Source organism: Sorex fumeus, unplaced genomic scaffold, assembly GCF_029834395.1.
Source record: "Sorex fumeus unplaced genomic scaffold, SorFum_2.1 ptg000043l, whole genome shotgun sequence".
NCBI classification, from domain to species: Eukaryota; Metazoa; Chordata; class Mammalia; order Eulipotyphla; family Soricidae; genus Sorex; species Sorex fumeus.
Genome location: NW_026606100.1, coordinates 50,570,001 through 50,590,124, shown reverse-complemented (window position 1 = coordinate 50,590,124; position 20,124 = coordinate 50,570,001). Strand labels below are relative to the sequence as shown.

Below are 20,124 nucleotides of genomic sequence, written 5' to 3'. Positions count from 1 at the left end.
ACACATGCACACACTCACACACACGGGCATGTGCACACAAGCACACACATGAATGCATGCACACATACACAACAGGCACGCACACGCGCACCTCTCCTCACCCCATTGTCTGGAAGTGGCAGCAGCCCCAGGCCCTAAAGACAGGGAGGTTTAGGCTTCTCGGAGTGCCTGGAAGGAGTGGGTGGCTTACTCAGATCCCCGTAAAGCACGAGGGGTCTCTGGCGTGGCTGGGATCAGAGGAGGCCTGACACAGACCCCTGAGAAACTGACCTATCCCTGGGACCCCGGAGGGTGGGGGGCTTTCCCAGGGTCCCGCATGTGCTGTTCACATGCAGCGGCCGGGCCTCTGAGCCCTGAGTCTCCCCTGTGCTCACAGGGAGGACCGAGCCCTGAGACTGGGCAGGGGGCGGGGGGCAGACAGAGGGGCTGAAGCGCAGGACAGGAAGGAGGCGCCCCTGGGACCCAGGTGAGAGGGAGGGCCAGTCGCAGGGTGGGGGGTGGGGTTCTGGGGCTCAAAGAGCAGCAGAGGGCAGGGGCACCTGTGTGCGGGGGCCTGCCCGCCTCCCCCCACCCCTTCACCTTCAGTTCTGCCCACCTCCCCGCCCTACTGCAGAGGCTGGGCTGCCTCGATGTCCTGCCTTCCCGGCTTTAGCAAGCTGACGGGTGCACGGCCAGGCGGGGAGAGAGGGGGCCGGTGTGGCTGGGGCAGAGGAGCTGGGAAGGGGCGTGGGGCGTGGGAATGGGAGGTGCTCCCTGACGCCCACCCTTCGCCCTGGATGGTCTGTGGGAGGAAGCGCCCACCCCGCCCCAGGCCTGTAGCCTGCTCTCTGGGCCCCTCCCCAGGAGCCCACCCAGGAGTTCCTGAGCTTAGGTCACCCCCTAGTGGACATCTCTGCATGGTGGCAGGTACAGCTCCCCTTCCCGGGCTTGACAACAGAGCCCTCAGGGGCCCTCGGGGCCGTCAGGAGCCATCAGGGACCATCAGGGGCAATGGGGGGGGATGTTGAGGGTCATTGGGGGGCTATCAAGGACTGTCAAAGGCTGTTGGGGGCCCGCCAGGGACTGTTGGGGCTGTCAGAGGCTATCAGGGGCCATCAGGGACCATCAGGGGCTGTCAGGGGCCGTCAGGAGCCGTTGGGGGCCATGGGGGGGGCACTGAGGTCCATCAGGTGCTGTTAGGGGCCGTCAGGGGCTGTTGGGGGCCCATCAGGAACTGTTGGGGCTGTCAGAGGCTATCAGGGGCTGTCAGGGGCCATCAGGAGCTGTCAGGGGCTGTCAGGGGCCGTCGGGGGCCATTGGGGGCTATGGGGGGGCATTGAGGTCCATCGGGGGCTGTCAGGGGCTGTTGGGGGCCCATCAGGAACTGTTGGGGCTGTGAGAGGCTAGCAGGGGCTGTCAGGGGCCGTCAGGGACCATCGGGGGCCATTGAGGACCGTTGGGGGCCATGGGGAGGTGTTGAGGGCCATCAGGGGCTGTCGGGGCTGTCAGGGGCCATCAAGGGCTATGGGAGGCCATTGGGGGATGTCAGGGGCTGTTGGAGCCATGGGGGGATGTTGGGGGCCACGGGAAGTCATCGGGGGATGTCAGGGTCTGTCAAGGGCCGTCAGGGTCCTGGGGTTGGGGCTCAGGCCCCGCGTTGCTGTGGGCCGAAGAGCGCGTGAGGCAGAGAGGAGAGGTCGGGGCCGGTAGCTTCATTAAAGAGCAGTTTTAGGTTCCCGGGCAAGTGGGGCCCCGTCAGCCCCCGCTCTCCACACGCAGCCCGAGTGACCGCCCCGCAGGGTGCGCCTGCCATGACCAATGGCCGCCACCACCGACCAGTCACGGTGGTCGAACCCCACAACTGGCTCTGGACAGTGTGAGGGAGTGAGCAGGGCTGGCCAGGCAGAGTCCTACGGGGTCAGGGTACACGGGGTCAGGTACATCCCTGCTGTCTCCCGAGCCTGGTAGGGCCAGGATCGTCCCTCCCGAGCACTGCTGGGTGTGGCCCCCAAATAAAACACAGAGAGAAGGAGGGAGAGGGAGGGCTCTGAAGCCAGACCCGAGTCCTGAACGTCATTTTCTCTATCTTCCTCCTTGCTTTGTGACTGTTGGCTCCCTCCTCGGCTGCTCTGGGCCTTCCTCACTGTGAAAAAGACGGGGGGGTTGGACAGTGTCGACCCCATGAGACGCTGTGGAACAATGTGTTTGCAGCACATTTGCGGTAAGGCTCAAGGGGTGAGATGGGGGCGGGGCAGAGGAGGAGGAGGAGGAGGCAGGGGAGAGAACCAGGCAGTTTCTGGACTCAGGGAGACCCCTGAACTGGAAGCCATTTCCACAGAGTCTGGCTTGTCTCCGGAACACTGACAAGGCGTTTGTCCATGTTTCTTTGTTTTCATTTTTCTTTGTTTTTCTGCTGGGCTGGAGCAATAGCACAGCGGGTAGGGCACTTGCCTTGCATGCAGCCGACCCGGGCTGACCCGGGTTCGATTCCTCCGCCCCTCTCGGAGAGCCCGGCAAGCTACCGAGAGTATCCCGCCCGCACGGCAAAGCCTGGCAAGCTCCCTGTGGCGTATTCAACATGCCAGACACAGTAACAACAAGTCTCACAATGGAGACGTTACTGGTGCCCGCTCAAGCAAAATCGATGGACAACGGGAGGACAGCGCTACAGTGCCACAGTTTTTCAGCTGCACCCAGCAGTGACCAGGGCTCATGCCTGGCGGGGCTCAGGGAACCACAAGAGGTGCCAGGGGTGAGACCGTGCCCGCTGTAGTGCCTCTCGGCCATCGTGTCTGCTTTCCTGGGTCAGGGCAGCCCCTGAGACAATCCCTTCTAGAAGTTCTAAAGGAGGCGCCGACTGCTTCCAGGAAGACAGATGCTCCCCGGGCGGCCTCCGCCCACATCTGGGAGGGCCCCGGCCCACCCCCATGCCCAGCGCTGAGTCAGCACAGCTGGCCCAGATGCAGAACCCCCAGGGCCGGGCCAGGCTGCCTGCGGGAGCCCCAGACGGGCCCTGCACCCCGCAAAAGCTGGGCCTGGGACGCGTGCCCGGCACACAGACCTCCAGGCTCCCAGCACTGGCTGGGCGGCCGGTGGTTTCTCTCGGGGAGCTGGGGACTGCCCGCAGTGGGGTTGGGGAATGCCAGGCACAGGGGGCGCAGCAACCACCCACACGACCTTTGCAGAAAATAGCGGGGGAGTTTCCGAGCAGACACCCTGGGATCCTGGAGGTCCCGGCGGCTGAGGGCCGCGTCTCATGACCAGAGCTAGTGACCAAGGGAGCCGGCAGTGGAGCCGGGAAGGGGCCTGGTGGGGACACAGTGTAAGCCGAGACTTGGCACGCAGGTCCGCAGGCCCCGGGGGACAGAAGCAGCCCCCTGACGCCTGTCCGTGATGATGCCAGAGCCATAGGTAGGGAGTCTTCTTCGGCATGCCTGCTGGAGACTTCCTACCTGCTCACTGTGTGCCAGGCAGCGCCAGCCACAGCCTGCTGCCAAGCCCTCCGGGATGGCCACCCCCACCCCTGCCCACCTTCAGGGAGCTCTCAGGCACCTTGATCTGGATCCACCCACTGGCCTGGACACGCACCCGGGAAGCGGGCGAGGGAGAGCAATGGGGGTTCCCTGAGCAGCCCCCATCACCCCAGCCAGGCGCACTGCTCCCGCGGTCTGTGGAGCAGGGCAGAGGTCGAGTGGGCATGGGGAGCAGAGCCCGGCACGGAGCCGAGTGGGCAGTCGTGGAAAACGGAGCCACGACGACGAAGGTTTCCGCAGGTGCAAAGAGCAAAGCTGAAATCAGAGTCGGGTGCGGCAGGGCCCCGAGGTGCTGCTGGCAGCCCGCCCCTGGCTGCCTTTCTGGGCCAAGAAGCAGCGGCCAGTGGGGGGGAAAAAAAAAATGTCAAGGAGCGTGGTTGGGAGGAGCATCTGGCCAGGCTGGACGGGGCCCAGGCACGCGAGGCCAGGGCGCGGGAGGGGGCCCGGCCCCCACGGGGGCAGAGGGCAGCAGCGGGGTGGGGGGGAGCGGGAGCAGGAGGGGAGGAGGGAGGCAGAGGAGGGGGGGAAGCTGTCCGTGGGGACGCAACAATGGCCTCAGCCCTGCCCTAAACAGCGTCCTCGTTCCCGCCTACATGAACTTCCCGGCTTGAGTTTTGCAACGGCACTTCCTGAGTCAGGCTCCCAAACCGCTGGACGTTTCTCGTGGACGTAGCTCATTCCTTGAGCTGTTTCCCGGGGCACCTGCATCCCCGGACATGGGGAAGGCCCCCCCGCACTCGAGCAGGAGGACGGGGGTCACCGTCAGCCCCCGTTCTGCAAGGAAGGCCACAGCCCAGCAGGAGGGCGTGTCCTGTTCTCTGGAACCCTGTTCCTTCCAGGGATGCACTTGACCTCAGCCTGTGCTCCAGGCAGGAGACTGGTGTCCGCCCTGGCAGTGACCCCGGTTGCACTCAGCAGCCGCCTGACACGGGACAGAAATCCCAAAAATCTTTTGTTGATTGGCTGCCTGGTGCACGGGGCAGCCGGGTGCCCCTCCTGGGGCCTGAGAGGTTCTAGATGCTGGGACAACTGTCCTCAAGACCCAGCTCCTGGAGGCAGAGCGGCTGCGAGCGAGTGGTGGTCCGTGCTAACCTCTCCAGGCCGACTCTGTAGCCATGGTGAGACCCCGGGCTCCCTACCGCCTCACGGACGGCCCCACTGACACCACTCCCGTTTCCAAGACAGCCGTTAACTGCTGAGGGGGAGGAAGGGAGGAGACACACCGGAAAGCCAAGTATGAAGAAGTAGTTTAATGGCCCGAGTCGGGAGTCGCGTGACTCCCCATTCCGAAGAAACGCCTCCAAGAGGCCCCACTGGTCCTCAGGGGAGCCGGTGTCCACCCACCCGTGACTTCTGGGGACACACGCACGCGTCCAGTACCATTCTGGCTCCCGGGGACCGTCCTCCGAGCTACTGTGTCCCACCACCTGCCGGGGTTGGACCGCAAGGGAGGTGTCGTCTGAGGGAGGGGACTCGAGCAAGCACACGGGGGCAGGGCTTCTGCGGAGGGGGGTCTACAGCAGGACGTCTGCCAACGATGTGGGAGGGGTCTGCTGGTCGGGGTGTCTCTGCCCATCGAGAAATGCGGCCGCCCAGCAGCCCTGGCATCGCACATCGGGGCCCCGGGAGTCTTTGCGGGAAACACGAAGTCCAGCTCCTGCCGCAGCCTAGGGGTCGATCTCCTTGGGGACCACGGTGACCATGACGTCCTCGTTGCCCCGGCGCACCACCATGTTCAAGACGGTCTCCCTCTTGATGACGTCGCTGACGTCGTTGGCTGACACCACAGACTGGCCGTTGATGCTGATGATGACGTCGTTCTCCTTGAGGCCCCCCCTGCAGCAGAGAGAGGGAGAGAGAGAGAGAGAGAGAGAGAGAGAGAGAGAGAGAGAGAGAGAAGGGAGAGGGAGAGGGTGGCTGAGTTCTGTGCACATCGGGGTCCCCCTGCCGGGAAGCACCTGGCTGAAGCCCCCCACGGCAACCTGCCTTTTTTTTTTTCTTTTTGGCCACACCAAGTGATGCACAGAGATTACTCCTGGCTCATGCACTCAGGAATTACTCCTGGTGGTGCTCGGGGGACCCTATGGGATGCTGGGAATTGAATCCGGGCTGGCCGCATGCGAGGCAAACGTCCTCCCCGCTGTGCTATTGCTCCAGCCCCCCAAGGATTTTTTTACTTTTATTTATTTATTTTTTAAAAATTTTTGGGTGACACCTGGCGATGCACAGATACTACTCCTGGCTCATGCACTCAGGAATTACTCCTGGCAGTGCTCGGGGGACCCTATGGGATGCTGGGAATCGAACCTGGGTCAGCCGCATTCAAGGCAAACGCCCTACCCGCTGTGCTATCGCTCCAGCCCTGCGACCTGTCTCTTAGGCCAAGGGAACGCCTCTCTGACTGACAGGAAGACAAATGGACCCCCAAGAGGTAACTGGCTTGTCATGGGCACCGTGTCGTTGTCAGGTTGTAAGCTCGGATGGACAGTGGGGACTGGAGAGCACAGTGGAAGGCATCGTCTGGCGTGCAGCCGACGGAGTTTGATCCCGGCACCCCATATGGTCCCCTGAGCTAAGAGCCGAGGGTAAGTCCTAATGGCACCTGGTGCTGAGTGGGCCAGGATGGTCGAACTTTCTTCCATCGAGGGCCAGCGAGGGATTCACATAGGCTGTGCAGGTCCCCCGGTCTCCATCACAGCTGGACAGGCTGCAGAGCATGACCGTCCCCCACCCCGTCCCCGCCGAGCTCTGCGGGAGGCCCAGCTGTGCTCCAGAAACTCTCTGCTTGCAAAGCCTGGTGGCTGCGTTTCTTATCACTTTCATCACGGTCACGGTCACGGTCCTCCCGTTGTTCATCAGTTTGCTCAAGCAGGCCCAGTAACGTCTCCATCGTGAGACTTGTTGTTACTGTGTTTGGCATATTGAATACGTCATGGGTAGCTTGCCAGGCTCTGCCGTGCGGGCGAGATACTCTCAGTAGCTTGCCAGGCTCTGCCGTGCGGGCGAGATACTCTCGGTAGCTTGCCAGGCTCTGCTCATGCTATGCAGTGATGCCTGAACTTTCCCCATGAAGGTTCTACTCTTGGCCCACAGGCCCTACAACGCAGGCAGAGGGGCAAGTTGGATGCCCTGAATCATTCTTAGGGTTTGGGCTAACTCCTCTTTTTTTTTTTTTGGTGGGGAGTCACACCCGGTGGAGCTCAGGGGTATCCCCTGGCTCTACACTCAGGAACCACTCCTGGCAGCACTTGAGGGACCGTATGGGATGCCGGGGACTGAACCTGGGCCAGCCTCATGCAGGGCCAGCGTCCTCCCCTCGGACTGTGGCTCCAGCCCCAAGGGTAACTCAACTCACAAACAGTCAAGCTGGGCTGCTGGCAGAGCACCCCGGCTCCTGGTTGGTGCTCCCTGGCGGCAGAGCCAAACGTAGGGGCGGGGTGTTGGGAGACGCCCCCTAGGTCTAGCACGAAACCCCTGACTTGGGGGTCTCCAGGTCTGCCCCCTAAGCCTCGTTCCCCAGCCAGGCCTTCTCCCAGGCACTCAGCTCACACCTCCTCTCTTTCCAGAATGGCCAAAGTCCGGGCGCACCTCTGGGGGCGCTGGCAAGGGTCACCCCCTCCCGGAGACCCCAAGGACTGTCAGGGCAGGGCAAGTGGTCACTACTCACTTTTCTGCCGGGGTGTCAGGAATGACCTCGATAATGTACGCTCCGGAAAGCACATCCGGGAAGTCTCGGTGACGGTCCTTCAGCTCTTTGGCCTTGCTATGTGGGAACAAAAGTGAACATGTTAGCGTGAAGCCACAAGGGTCTCCCCTGCACCCCCGCTCTGCTCTCCCCCTCCCCTTCCTGACATCCGTTCCTGGGAGAGTCTGATTCTGCAGCCAAGTGTCACCTGCCCGGTGCCCACTTGGCTGAGTCCCCGCAAGGTGCTTGCAAGTCACGTGATTAGTCACCGCCGTGGCTTCAGGATCAGACTCGTCACACACGGCCTGATCCAGACACCCAGCTGTTGCTTTCTGTGCAAGCTCAGGTGGCACCGTGGTCTCTCCAGGCCTCAGTTTCCCCCTGACACACTGGGAGAACGAGAGTTGTCTATGGGCTGGGAGTATGAGGGTTAGAAGCCATCGCCTGGGGACAAAGCGCGTGGCCCAGTGCCTGGTGCAGACAGAACCTGCCCAATAAAACGAGGCGTGTATCCCCAGGACTGGTGACCAGGCTGTCACCCTGAGAACCAATCCTGACACTCTCTATCACATGGCTGTCAGCATGGCTCAAGCTTGCATGTCCCATGGGATGCTCCATACCACCAAATATGTAACGATCGTTTGTCAGGCTAGTTTGGTAAAACACACACACACACACACACACACACACACACACACACACAATAAATAAATAAATAAATAAATAAAAACCCTGCCATATTGTTGAAAAGGGCTGGAGCGATAGCACAGCGGGTAGGGCGTTTGCCTTGAATGCAGCTAACAAGGCCGACCCGAGTTCGATTCCTCCACCCCTCCCGGAGAGCCAGGTAAGCTACCGAGAGTATCTCGCCCACATGGCAAAGCCTGGCAAGCTACCCGTGGCGTATTCGATATGCCAAACACAGTAACAAGTCTCAAAATTACTGGGCCCGCTCCAGCAAATCGATGAACAACAGGAGGACAGTGACCGTGACAGTGATTGTTGAAAAGTCAACCACTTGCTGAAAATTTCTATTTTGGGAGTGGGGGCCACCCCCCGCGATGCTCAGGGGTTACTCCTGGCTCATGCACTCAGGAATCACTCCTGGCGGTGCTCAGGGGACCATATGGGATGCTGGGAATCGAACCTGTGTCGGCCATGTTGGCTTCGTGCAAGGCAAATGCCCTACCCGCTGTGCTATCGCTCCAGCCCCAGGAGTCACTCCTGATGGGGCTCGGGGGACCCTATGGGATGCTGGGGATCGAACCCAGGTTGGCCATGTGCAAGGCCCACACCTTACCCACTGTGCTATTGCACTGACCTCAACTTACTGAAAATTCCAAAAAAAAAAAAATTACTTGTACTTATTGAAAGAAAATAGGATTTATTTCACGACGACCCCAGACGACCCCAGATGGTGAGAACCACCAATTACAGGGCAGCGTCAACGTTAACCGGCTTGGTCCACTCCCTGCTCGTCCCCCACCGCCCCTGCCCACATCAGCTGGCAGAGGTGGAGGCTGAGGAGGCTCCCGGCTGCTGGCAGAGAAGCCCTGGGCCCTGCTCCCTCCCTCCCAGTGCCCGTCCCCTTCCTCCCTGCACCTGGCCCCCATGCTGCTCCCCAGGGGTCTGCCCACCAGCTCATCAGCGTTTCCAGCGCGTAGAAAACAGCGCTGAGCTGGCCTGGCAGCCGTACGCAGGACCGCGCGCTCAGGAAAACAAGCAAGCCGGGGCTCACGAGGGCTGGCCTGGCACCCGCTCGCGCCAAGCCCACAGGGCAGAGCCGCCCACAGCCGGGGCAGGGCATGGGCGCCGGCACAACAAGGGGTCAGCGGAAGGCTGAGGGCTAGTGACCGCCGCTGCCTGCTGCTCGGGCCCACCTTCAGGGAGGAGGCAAGCCTTCTAGGAGGAAGGACCCCCGACTCGACCCCCCAAAAGGAATCAGAGTTGAAGTAACGCGGGGCAAAGGCCAATGGTCCCTCCTGCTTCCTGATGTCCTGGATTTCACCCAGGGCCGAGGGGCCTTGGCCGACAGGCTTCTCTCCGGGGGAGTGGGGGAGGGGGAGTTCGGGGGCACGGCAATGATCCCGACCCGCCTCCTGTCACTCACCTGGATGTGAGTGACATCATTCGGATGCCAATGTATTTCTTCTTGGTGACAGCTTTGCCTGGTGGGACGAGAGGGGCATAGCACAGGTCAGGGCAGCCATGTGAGGACAGGCGCCCCTCACCCACATCTGCACGGAAGCCGGGACGCCAGGGTACACCGAGGCGCACCCTAGCTCAGAGCCCATTCGGCTGCGGGACTGGAGAGAGTTCTGTCCACTCAGCGGAGAAGGAGGCCAGCATGAGCCTTGCTTCCCATGACTCACGCTGCCCTCAGGTGAGGGGTCCAGTCCTCCTGGGGCCCTGGACGTGAGCCCCTCGCACTGTCCCCGCCTGGATGACCACAGGGCTGGGTCCCCACAGCCACCCCAGCTGCACCATCGCCTCCTCGGGCCATGGGAGTCTTTCCCTTTCAGGGGCATGTGCCTGGCGTGTCTAAGACCCTGTCCCTGTGCCCAGTTCTGCGAGGCGTGGCCACATGCCAATACACGCCCCAAATCTGGAACATTTCTGCGCTCCGGCCGGTGAAAGGCAACCCTGCCTGCCTCACCCTGGGAAGCCCCACTCGCGGAGGTCACTGGTGCACTTTCTAGAAGGCTGCATGCTATCCTGGGAGTGTCTGTCACCCCACCCCAGGCAGAACATGCAGGTCGGGTGGGAGCCTGCGGAGACATCCACGGGACCAACAATCTCCGGAATCTCCGTCTTCTCATCCACAAAACAGGACCATCACCCCCGCCCGCTGCACTAAGTAACAAGAGAAAGGGAATTCTCAAGAGTCGTGGCCAGCGCGAGGGGTCCGGTGGCAGGAACGTATAGGAGCCGGGGTCCCAGAGTCCCACGGGTCCCCGTCCTGGGAGGAAGAGTCACGCCCGGGCCCCCCACCCAGCGGCTACCTTGGCCCTGACTCACCCTTGGCCTGACGGTCATGGGACTCGGTGAGGAACTTTTTAATCTTGTCCGAGGGGATGGCGAAGGAGATGCCGGCTGTGACCTTCAGGGTGTTGATTCCGATCACCTCCCCATCCTGCAGAGTGTGAGGGGACCCGCTGAGCTCAGCAGGGGTCCCCGGGACAGACCCCCGGGGGAGACCCGGATGAGCCAGTCAGGGCCACTTCAAAGGGACGGGTATGTGTGTGTGTCTGTGTGTACTGTGCACGTGGTGTCTATATGGGACTCTGTGTGTGTGTGTGATTGTGGTATCTGTATGTGTATCTGTACTGTGGAGTGTCTGTGTGTCTGTGTGTCTGAGTGTCGGTATGTGTCTTTGTGTATCTCTGTGTGCCTGTGATGTTTCTGTGTGTGTGTGTCTGTGTGTGTGTCTCTGTCTATATATCTGTATGTGTGTCTTTATGTGTGTGGTATCCATGTGTCTAAGTGTCTGTGTGTGTATGTATGTCTGTGTCTGTGCGTATATATATCTGTATTGTGTGGTGTCTGTGTGCCTGTGTGTTTCTGTGCATATCTGTATGTCTGTGTGTCTATGGGTGTCTGAGTGTGTCTGTCTGTATCTGTATGTGTGTAGTATCTGTGTGCCTGTGTGTGTCTGAGTGTCTGTGTGTGTCAGTCCGAGTCTGTGTGTGATTGTGGTATCTGTATGTGTATCTGTACTGTGGAGTGTCTGTGTGTCTGAGTGTCTGTGAGTATGTTTCTGTGTGTGTGTGTCTCTGTGTGTGTCTGTGTATGTCTCTGTGTATCTCTGTGCGTCTGTGAGTATGTTTCTCTGTGTGTGTGTCTCTGTGTGTGTCTGTGTGCCTGTGAGTCTATTTTTCTGTGTGTGTGTGTGTGTGTGTGTGTGTGTGTGTGTAGGTAGGGTAGGGCACTGCACTGAGCTCAGTGGAAAGAGGCGATGCCAGCTCAGGGCCGGCGGTGCCCAAGAAGCGCATCCAACGGTTTTGAGAGGCACTTTGTCACCTCGGGGGCACCGAGGCTCCCAGCACTCTGGGCCTGCAGGGTGCCCACACGCCAATTCTCCTGAGTGTGACAGGAGGAAACTACCCCATGCAGACCCCTGGCGCGCCCCCGCAGCCCGATGCCTCTGGCCTGGGCTGCTCCCACAGCAGCTGCCTGACACGGATGGGCACCGGCTTGGCACGGTAGCTGCCGGCTAGGAATATGTAGAACAGGCCCCTCCAGGACGCCTAGAACAGGCCCCCAAACGCAGAGCACCACCCCCAGACCAGACTTGTCCGGTGGGAACCAATGGGCAGAGCAGATCAGTCACGGCTCTGAGAAACCGCCCAGCGGGACCTCCCGGAAGAAAGAAACTCGGGGAACCGTGCAGCGAGGGCTCTGCCCAACACAGCCCTCCATCAGAGGAACCGGTCTCACGGCAGGTACGGACCCTCAACTGGGGGCTCCGTCCTTACCTGCGAGACGGTTCTCTCTGCCCCCAGCTCTAGGCCCTTCCCCCTGCCTCCTCTCAGCACAGAGAACCCCATTTCCCCGCCGCCTCGGAATCCTGGTCTGTGCACATTCCCCGTCGAGGCATAATTTAATTTGCTTTCCCTCCCTCATTTAATTTGATCTTCCCTCCCGCGCACGTCTGTGTGACGTTAATTGAATCACTCCAGCAGCCCTACAAGAGCAGGGGGCCTGGTGGTAGGAGGGGGGACGTTCCCCCCGAAAACACACACACACACACACACACACACACACAAACACAAAACAGGACACAAAGCTCTCTGCAGAGGTCACATCCACCCCCCCAGCATGCCCAGCTCTTTCCAGAGAAGCTAAGACGGGCCATGCGCATGCTCAAAGCCCACTGTAACTGCATTAGGTGAGGTGCTAGCAGAGAAAACAAGCATGGTGGGATGAGCCCCTGGAGGAAGCCTTACCAGGTTCACGAGCGGGCCCCCCGAGTTTCCGTACTGAAATGGAGCGGAGAAAAAAAACACCGTGAGTTTAGGTCCCGTGCGTCTCACCTGCTCCCCCACCCATGGGTGCCTGAGGGTCGCCGATTTCGTCCTGAGATTTCCTCCTCCCAACCTACTATATTTTAGGGGGTGCCAGCCCAGTGTTGCTTCAGGCTTACCCCTAGCTCTATACTCAGGGATTGTACCTCCTAGCGAGGTTTAGGGGACCAGGCGGGGCTCGGTCCCCGTCAACCTCATATTTCGCTGGAAACAAAGCCCTAAATTCGCCAGAAAGTTGCGGGCATGCCGTAAGTGGAATTTTTGTTTATTTTCGCCAGAGCCCGACAGCCAGCTCTAAACACCCAAACACCCAACACCGCCCTTCCTCACCGCCAGCCAGCCACCCACGAGGCCAGACGCACAGTGTCCGAACCAAAACAGCCCCACGGGGTGACGCCCGCCTTGCAGCCGGGGCTGGAAACCCACAGCGGGGAGGGGGGTGGGGGCGTGTGCGCTTTCCATGACGGCAGACGGAGCTCGGGGAAGTTTGGGGGGGAAAATCGAGGCGTTCACTGCACAGATGGAGGAGGAATCAGACTCTTGCACTATAGAAACGTCAGCTCAGAGGGATCAGCTGCCGGGGAGGGAAAATGTGACGAGAAGATTCCACGGAGCAGATGGTGGGGAACGAGCCCTGGCTGCTGTGTGGGGAGAACCTGAGCCCGGCGGGAGGGAGGAGCGCCCAGCCCGCGCTCCAGGAAGCGGCCAAAGTGCTACCCCCTCTCCCTGGGTCAGCAGGTCAGCCCTTGGTGACATGGGTTCCCATCCCACCCTCCACCATGCCTAGTGCAGATCTGAAATCTCAGGAGTGCCGTGAATATGCCAGAGACACAGATCTCCATCCTCTCTGCCCTGGAGCTCAGAGCACTGTCCCGGGTGCAGAGGGACAGAATCCCTCCTCCTCCTCTACCCTCGAGCTCAGAGCACCGTCCTGAGTGCGGGCAGGGGCCCTGCCTGGCTCCCCCCCACCCCCCGCCCACCGCTGCCCACTCACATTGATGATGGCGTCCGTCTGGATGTAGTCCATGTCCGAGTTCCGGAGCCCCAGCTCCTTGCCGCCGCGCTGGGTGGTGCTGACGATTCCGGTGGTGACCGTGTTTTGGAGGGAAAAGGGGCTCCCGATGGCCACCACGAACTCCCCAGGCCGCAGCTCCGAGGAGCGGCCCAGCAGGAGCACTGGCAGCTTTCCCTGCAACAGGGGGCAGGAGGGACATGGCCATCAGGGGGCAGCGAGACCCTGAGAGCACGGGGTGGGGGGTGGGCAGTGGGGAGGGTGCATGGTGGAGAGGAGGGGAAGGAGACCGCCCGGCTCCCCGTGCCAGGCCCCACTGCCAGAATCACTTCGTGGTGACAGTGGCAGGAATAGGGGCCGTGTCAACCGTCACTGCCCCCCGAGCCCCCCAGCCACGGCCCCCAACACCCTGGGAAGACCAGGACCCCCATAAGTCCCTTAAACTAAAATGGAATGTAGAGCCAGTGGGGTCCAGCCTGCACAGGGAACCCCCCCAACTCTCCAGGCTCCCCAAGGCTCTTCGGCCACTGTCCCCCACTACACACACACACACACACACACACACACACACACACACCCATCAAGGGAGCATCACTAGAGCAAGGGCCGAGCCCAGAGACAGACCCAGCCTGGGCCCGGTGCAGACACTGGGCAGTACCTTCACACCTCCAAAAAGCAAGTGAGGGGAACCCGATGGGGGGAACCTACGGCCACACTGGGCCCACTGGACAGAGGGAGACACTGAAGCTCCAAGTGACGGTGAGCTGGCCTCAAGCGGGGACTTAACCCTGGGACCCCTGGCCCAGACACTCACCCCTCCCACGTGCTGTCAACCAAGACCCCCCTGCAGGGACGTGGCTGCTCAGAGATGCTGCGTCAGAATCCCAGAGCGGGGAGAGTGAGGAAGGACCAAGAGGACACACCAGGGCCGAGGGGATGACCTGCACATAGCCCGGTCACCTGCAAACATCCCAGCCACCAGTACACAGCCCGGTCACCTGCACACAGCCTGGTCACCTGCACACAACCCGGCCAGGCCATCTGCACACAGCCCATCCTCAGTCATGGCCGCTGAAGGCTGGGCACTCACATCTGGAGAAGTGACCCGGAGCGGCCAGTCTGCCTGGACACTGGTTTGACCTGAGACCAGCTGAAGGCCCACAGAGGCCCCATCCTGGAGCCTGAGTCACAGCGTCCGGCGTTTGGGATGGACGGACAGGTCAGCTTTGCTCCCCTGCAAGGGGGGGCACTCAACTAAGCGTCCACCCGAGAATTTGCTACAGACTCTGCCCCAACTGTGACCTTTGCCCTCGGGGTCCCGGAGCCCCTCGTGGGATTCTCCTCTGGCGGGGGAGCAGCCTTCCCGCCCGGCTCCTCGGCGGCCACGGCCGGCCAGCACAGCCTGTTTACCCTGGGCCCGGGCCAGCCGCCCTGCCAGCGATGACCTCAGCCCGGGAGGGCGGACAGGCCCGTGCACCAGCCACCCAAGGGGACCCGGCCCGCCACGCTGCTGCTCCGAGGGGCCGGGCGGGAGGCTGGGTGGGGGGACACGGGCTGCTGGCCCAGAATAGCCGCCTTCCATCAGCCTCAAGCCAGGAGCCCAGTCCCGGCGAGGAAAGGTGGGCCCGGCCCACGTCGGCCCGGCCGCGCCTCGGTAACACATCGGGAGCCGTGCGGGGACAGGGAGAGGCAGCGGGCAGTGGGCCGTGGGCAGCCGTGACCCCTCAGCAGGTGCAGGGCTCCGAGCTCCAGGAGACCCTCACACTTGAGTGACCATGAAGGCTGGACAAGTGGGCACGGCACCCTCACTCCCAGTTCCACCCCCAAAACCCATCCTCGCTTGGACCAAGAGGAGAACACTGTACTCACTGGGGGTCATCCGCGCGTGCCCCAGTGGGCCAGGTCATTGTCCACTCAAGAGGCCATCGGAAAGAAGCAGGTGGACACAGAAAACAGGGTGCAGGGGTCTCGGAACACAGCCTCGGCCGAGAAAGGGGTGACCCTCACCTCCCGGGGGACAGGGCCCGTTCCAGGCCACCTCGGGAGCTCAGACCTAATCTCCCCCCCGCCCCCAGCCCCGCGCGCATTTTACAGTTGGGGAAACTGAGGTAGACAGCTGAAAGTCCATTGTCTCATTAGAGCAGCTGATCAAACAAGTGGAAACAGGTTTCCACACACGTGGACGTGAGCTCACAGCCTCACCAGCAGGGCTGCAGGCCAGGCCAGAGGCAGAGGCTCTCACGAGATGACACACTGGGGGGGTAGGGAGGGCTCTGATCCTGCCGCCCTGCTGCCGGTCAGCCCCTCATGGGCAGCTCTCCAGACATCACCTCCGACGGGGCCTCATTCCCGGGCCGCAGCCTCTGCGCGGCCATACCGTGTTGGCCAAATTCCTACCGGCTAATTGAGCATTTCATGGCGCTGCTGTCTAGACACGGGGTCCGCAGGGGGCCTCGGGGACGTGAGACGCAGACAGGGCTGGAGGCACACGGCCTGACCTGCCGGCGTGAAGGCTCGGGGCAAACCCGGCGCTGTTATCCTACGGCGGGTTCCCACGCCTCCACATCAAAGCCGTTTCGGGGCTCCGGGCTGCAGACGCTCTGTCTGCGGCTGGGCCTCGGTGGCCGAGCTCTGCACATGCGGCCTCCTGCACGGCTCCACACACAGATCACACACGGATCCATACACAGACACACAGACACAGACACACACACACACACACACACACACACACGCGCGTGCGCGCGCTCCATGCACAGACACACACAGCCCACTCGCAGACCCACCGGCCCACAGCCCCACGCATGAGCTCCAGAAAGTCCAGCCCTGGCTCTGGATCACCTGCAGAGACAGACAAGCCACCGGCACACGGCAGAGAAGAGCCAAGCCTATCTCCGCCCCATGGCGGCTCGGCCTAGAACCTTCCACCAGACGAAATATAAATGGACTAGAAGTGGCATGAGGCGTCCATCAGGGCTTTCCATTAGCAAGAAAACCTGAAGCAACAGAGGTGTCTGGGCAGGAGGTGCCCACACCAGCTGCTCAAGGGGGCACGAGCAGCCTCCTGGCGTCTCGCCTGCCTGCTCAGGTGGGATCCGCTCAGGGTCTGTGGGACTCGGCTCTTGGTGGGCCTCCCCCAAAAGCAAGGCCCCAGGATGCCGAACGGAGCTGGATCTGGTCAGCTCGAGGTCAGTGGCCGAGCCTGGGCGTGGTGTGGGGGCCTCAGGCCCTCAGGATCTGCCAATCAGAAATGGGTGGCCCAGAAGTGCCTGCCCCGAACTCGGGACCGAGGAAGCCAAGGATGGGCCCCATCTGAGTTCACCCAAGCCCAAGGGAAAAGCCTCCTTCTGGGGGTCCACCCAGCATTGCACAGGGTAACGGGGGCTGAAGGTGATGAAGAGAAGCCGGCTCAGGGGAAAGAGATGGGCCCCAGGTTCCTGTCAGTCGGACAAGACCCAAGTGGTCCCAGCGGCCTGGTCAGCACTGACAGACCCTGCCCTGGCCATGTAGACAGACCCACCCAGTCAGTGGACCCACCCACAGTCAGCTGGCCACTGAGACCACCCCTGGCTAGTGCAGACAAATCTATAGTGAAGACGGGCCACCCCTGGCCAGTATAAGATACCCACCATGGGCCAGCATCGACCACCCCAGTTTGCATGCCTGACTGCCCAGTGCCCTGATACTCCTGGCACAGCCCAAAGATGGAGGAACAAGCCCGGTGCCCATTCAGCAATGGAGCCCACAGCCACGGGGGAGGGGAAGGGGGAGACTAGGCCTGGCATCGTCCCCACCCCAGCCCTACCCCGACCCTGCCACAGCCAGGGAAGGGGAACAGGGGCCCCCGCGAGCAGAGGCGGCGGCTCCTGTGCCTGGGGGCAGGCAGGCTGGGTTGTCTCTTCGACGTGGGACAAGCCCGGGCTGGGACTGAGCAGGCAGGCAGCAATCTGGGGGTGACTCACAGCTGCCCCGCACTGTGCAGAGCTTGGGCTGCTGGCCGCCTTCTGGACCATGGTCCATCTTTCACACAGGCCCAGGGCAACTGTGGTCAAGCACCCCTGCACACACATGCAGGCACACGAGTGCACATCCATGCAGGTCCCTGAGTGCATGAGAGGTTGTTTCGCTCAGACCCAGGATCCCTCCGCCCCAGTGAGCAGCACAGCTGGGCTTGGTCTTGGGTCCAAACAAGCTCTCCAACACCCAGGCCCACTCAAGGCTGAAGCTCCGGGTTCCAGCTTTACTTTGAAAGCGAGGGTGTTGGGGCTGGATCGATAGCACAGCGGGGAGGGCGTTTGCCTTGCACGCGGCCGACCCGGGTTCAATTCCCAGCATCCCATAGGGTCCCCCGAGCACCGCAAGGAGTAATTCCTGAGCGCAGAGCCAGGAGTAACCCCTATGCTTTGCCAGGTGTGACCCAAAAAAGCAAAATAAAATAAAATAAAAGAAAGAGAGGGTGTTAATGCAATACTACACAGCCACCAGAAAAAACGAAGTCAGGAAATTCGCTCATATGTGGATGGACACGGAAAGCACCATGCTGAGTGAAATGAGTCAGAAGGAGAGGGACAGACATAGAATGACTGCACTCATTTGTGGGATATAAAAAAACACACTATGAGACTAACACCCACAGACAGTAGAAACAAGGGCCAGGAGGACTGGTCCACGGTTGGAAGTTTGCCACAAGTTGGGGGACGGGGACAGGGGAGGCTAAGGGCAGTGAGGACAGAGAAGGGACCGCCATGCACTATGGCAACGACAGTTGGAAATGTTCACTCTGGACAAGAACCGGGTGTCAAAAGTAGGTAAAGGGATAGTCAGTATCTCTCAGTATCTGTATTGCAAACCATAATGTCCAAAGGGAAAGAGAGAGAGAGAGACAGACAGAGAGAGAGAGAGACAGAGACAGAGACAGAAACAGAGACACAAAGACAGAGACAGAGACAGAGACAGAGAGATAAATGGGGCAGAAGTACCTACATAGAGGCAAACTGAGGACATTGGTGGTAGGAAATACACACTGGTGAAGGGATGAGTGTTAGAATAGTGTCTGACTAAAACCCAATCATGAACAACTTTGTAACTGTGCATCTCATGGTGGTGATTCAATCAATCAAATCAATCAATCAAATGAGGGTGTTGAGCTGGAGATGTGTCCCAGGCACCTGGCTCCAACAGGGAGGGTGTTTCCTTTGGGGCACGCCCCACACACGCGGGGCTTAATCCTGGCTCTGCACTCAGGGATCGCTCCTGGCAGGGCTCCAAATGTGGTGCCAGGGATGGAACCCAGGTTGGCCATGGGCAAGATTAGCAGCTCCCTGGCCCTGACACGAGGGTTCTCTCCTACACACCTGGCTGGTCCCCCTGTTAGCCCACTGGGGTTCAGCTGGACTTATCACAGCAGCAGAAGATTCTTGAAAATCTCGTTCCTGCCGCTGCCCCATGGCGGCAGGGGGATACACCCACACGCATGTGCTCACACACACACACAAGCACTCACACACACATGCACTCACACACATACACACATGCACTCACACACACGCACTCACACACACGCACTCACACGCGCTCATACACATGCACTCACACACGCACTCACACACACCCACACTTACACAATGCACTCACACAGGCGCAAGCACTCACACACGCACACGCACACGCATGCACACACACATGCACTCACACACATACACACACATGCATTCACACACACACACTAACACACATGCACAAGTACACGCACGCACTCACACACACATGCACTCACACGTACTCACATACATATACACAAACACATGCATGCACTCACACATGCACACACACATGCACACACGCATTCACACACATGCACACACACATGCACACACACTCACACACATGCACTCACACATGCACTCACACACACGCACTCACACATACACAAACATGCACTCACACACGCAAGCACTCACACACACACACACGCTACTCCGTCCTGCTGCAGAGGGGATGCCTGGGATTCTCCAGACGCTGGCTCGGCCCGTGATGGTCCAGCAGGGACCCGCCCGCCGTCACATATCCCTAGTTCAGCTCCAGCCATGAGTGACCACCTCTTGGCTACCTCGCTCCCCAGAGCCTGGAGAGAAGGGGAGTAAAATGAGCCTCAAAACAAAGAAAGGGGGCACTTGAAAACAACAACAACAACAAGTAAGGAGCCCATTACTTGTATCTCTTCCTCGAAAAGCCGCAAGAGTGCTGCTTACAGGAATCATTCCGGCAGCTGGGGACACAGCCTGGGGTCAGGCACCCCGGTCTGACCCCTGGCACCACCCAGGACCCCGTCAGCCCTGCCAGGAGTGATTCCTGAGCACAGTCAGGAACGAGTACCCTCCCCCACCAACAAATACTTCTTTCGCTGTGTCTGCAGAAACTCGGGCACCACCAGCTGCCCGGCGCCCGCCCTCGTGTTCGTGTTCGGTGGGACGGGGGCCCCCAGGCCAGGGTTGCTGGCAGTGGATTTGCTTCCAAGTTTGCTTCAAAGGCTAATGTTGCAGCAACTGGCAGCAGCTCAAGCGAGTGATTCAATGAGCCTCTGGACACGGTTCTGCTGACCTGTCGTTTTCTTCAGAAAACACACAATTGGAAAGGCCCGGCCTGCTCCCACAGACAACGGGCACAGAAGGGCTGCGTAGAGCCGGAGGCCCAGATGGGCCAGTGGGGAACGAAAGCCCCCTGGGGGGAGTGGGGGCCGGGAGGGCACAGTGGCAATGGCCCAGAGGAGCCCAGAGATGATGAGCGGGCAGGTTAGTGAGGTTCAAGGCAAGATGAAATCTTAGATGCAAGGCTGAGAAGATGGCACCAGGGTGAAGGCACTTCTCTTGCACGCCACTGCCCCTAGGTCCG

At 60.7% G+C, this 20,124-nt stretch overlaps 1 protein-coding gene across 1 annotated transcript in view; it reads right to left on the bottom strand.

The window, feature by feature from the left end:
* Positions 1 to 4,742: 4,742 nt before the first annotated feature.
* Positions 4,743 to 20,124, bottom strand: part of HTRA1 (HtrA serine peptidase 1) — a 51,137-nt gene continuing 35,755 nt past the window's right edge. Inside the window, exons 4-9 of the mRNA XM_056120534.1 lie at positions 13,216 to 13,410; positions 12,144 to 12,176; positions 10,216 to 10,330; positions 9,308 to 9,365; positions 7,180 to 7,275; positions 4,743 to 5,348 (exon numbers count right to left, since the gene is read on the bottom strand). Of these exons, the coding sequence (XP_055976509.1) occupies positions 5,180 to 5,348; positions 7,180 to 7,275; positions 9,308 to 9,365; positions 10,216 to 10,330; positions 12,144 to 12,176; positions 13,216 to 13,410 (666 nt within the window). The 3' untranslated portion in view covers positions 4,743 to 5,179. The remainder of the gene's footprint in view (positions 5,349 to 7,179; positions 7,276 to 9,307; positions 9,366 to 10,215; positions 10,331 to 12,143; positions 12,177 to 13,215; positions 13,411 to 20,124) is intronic.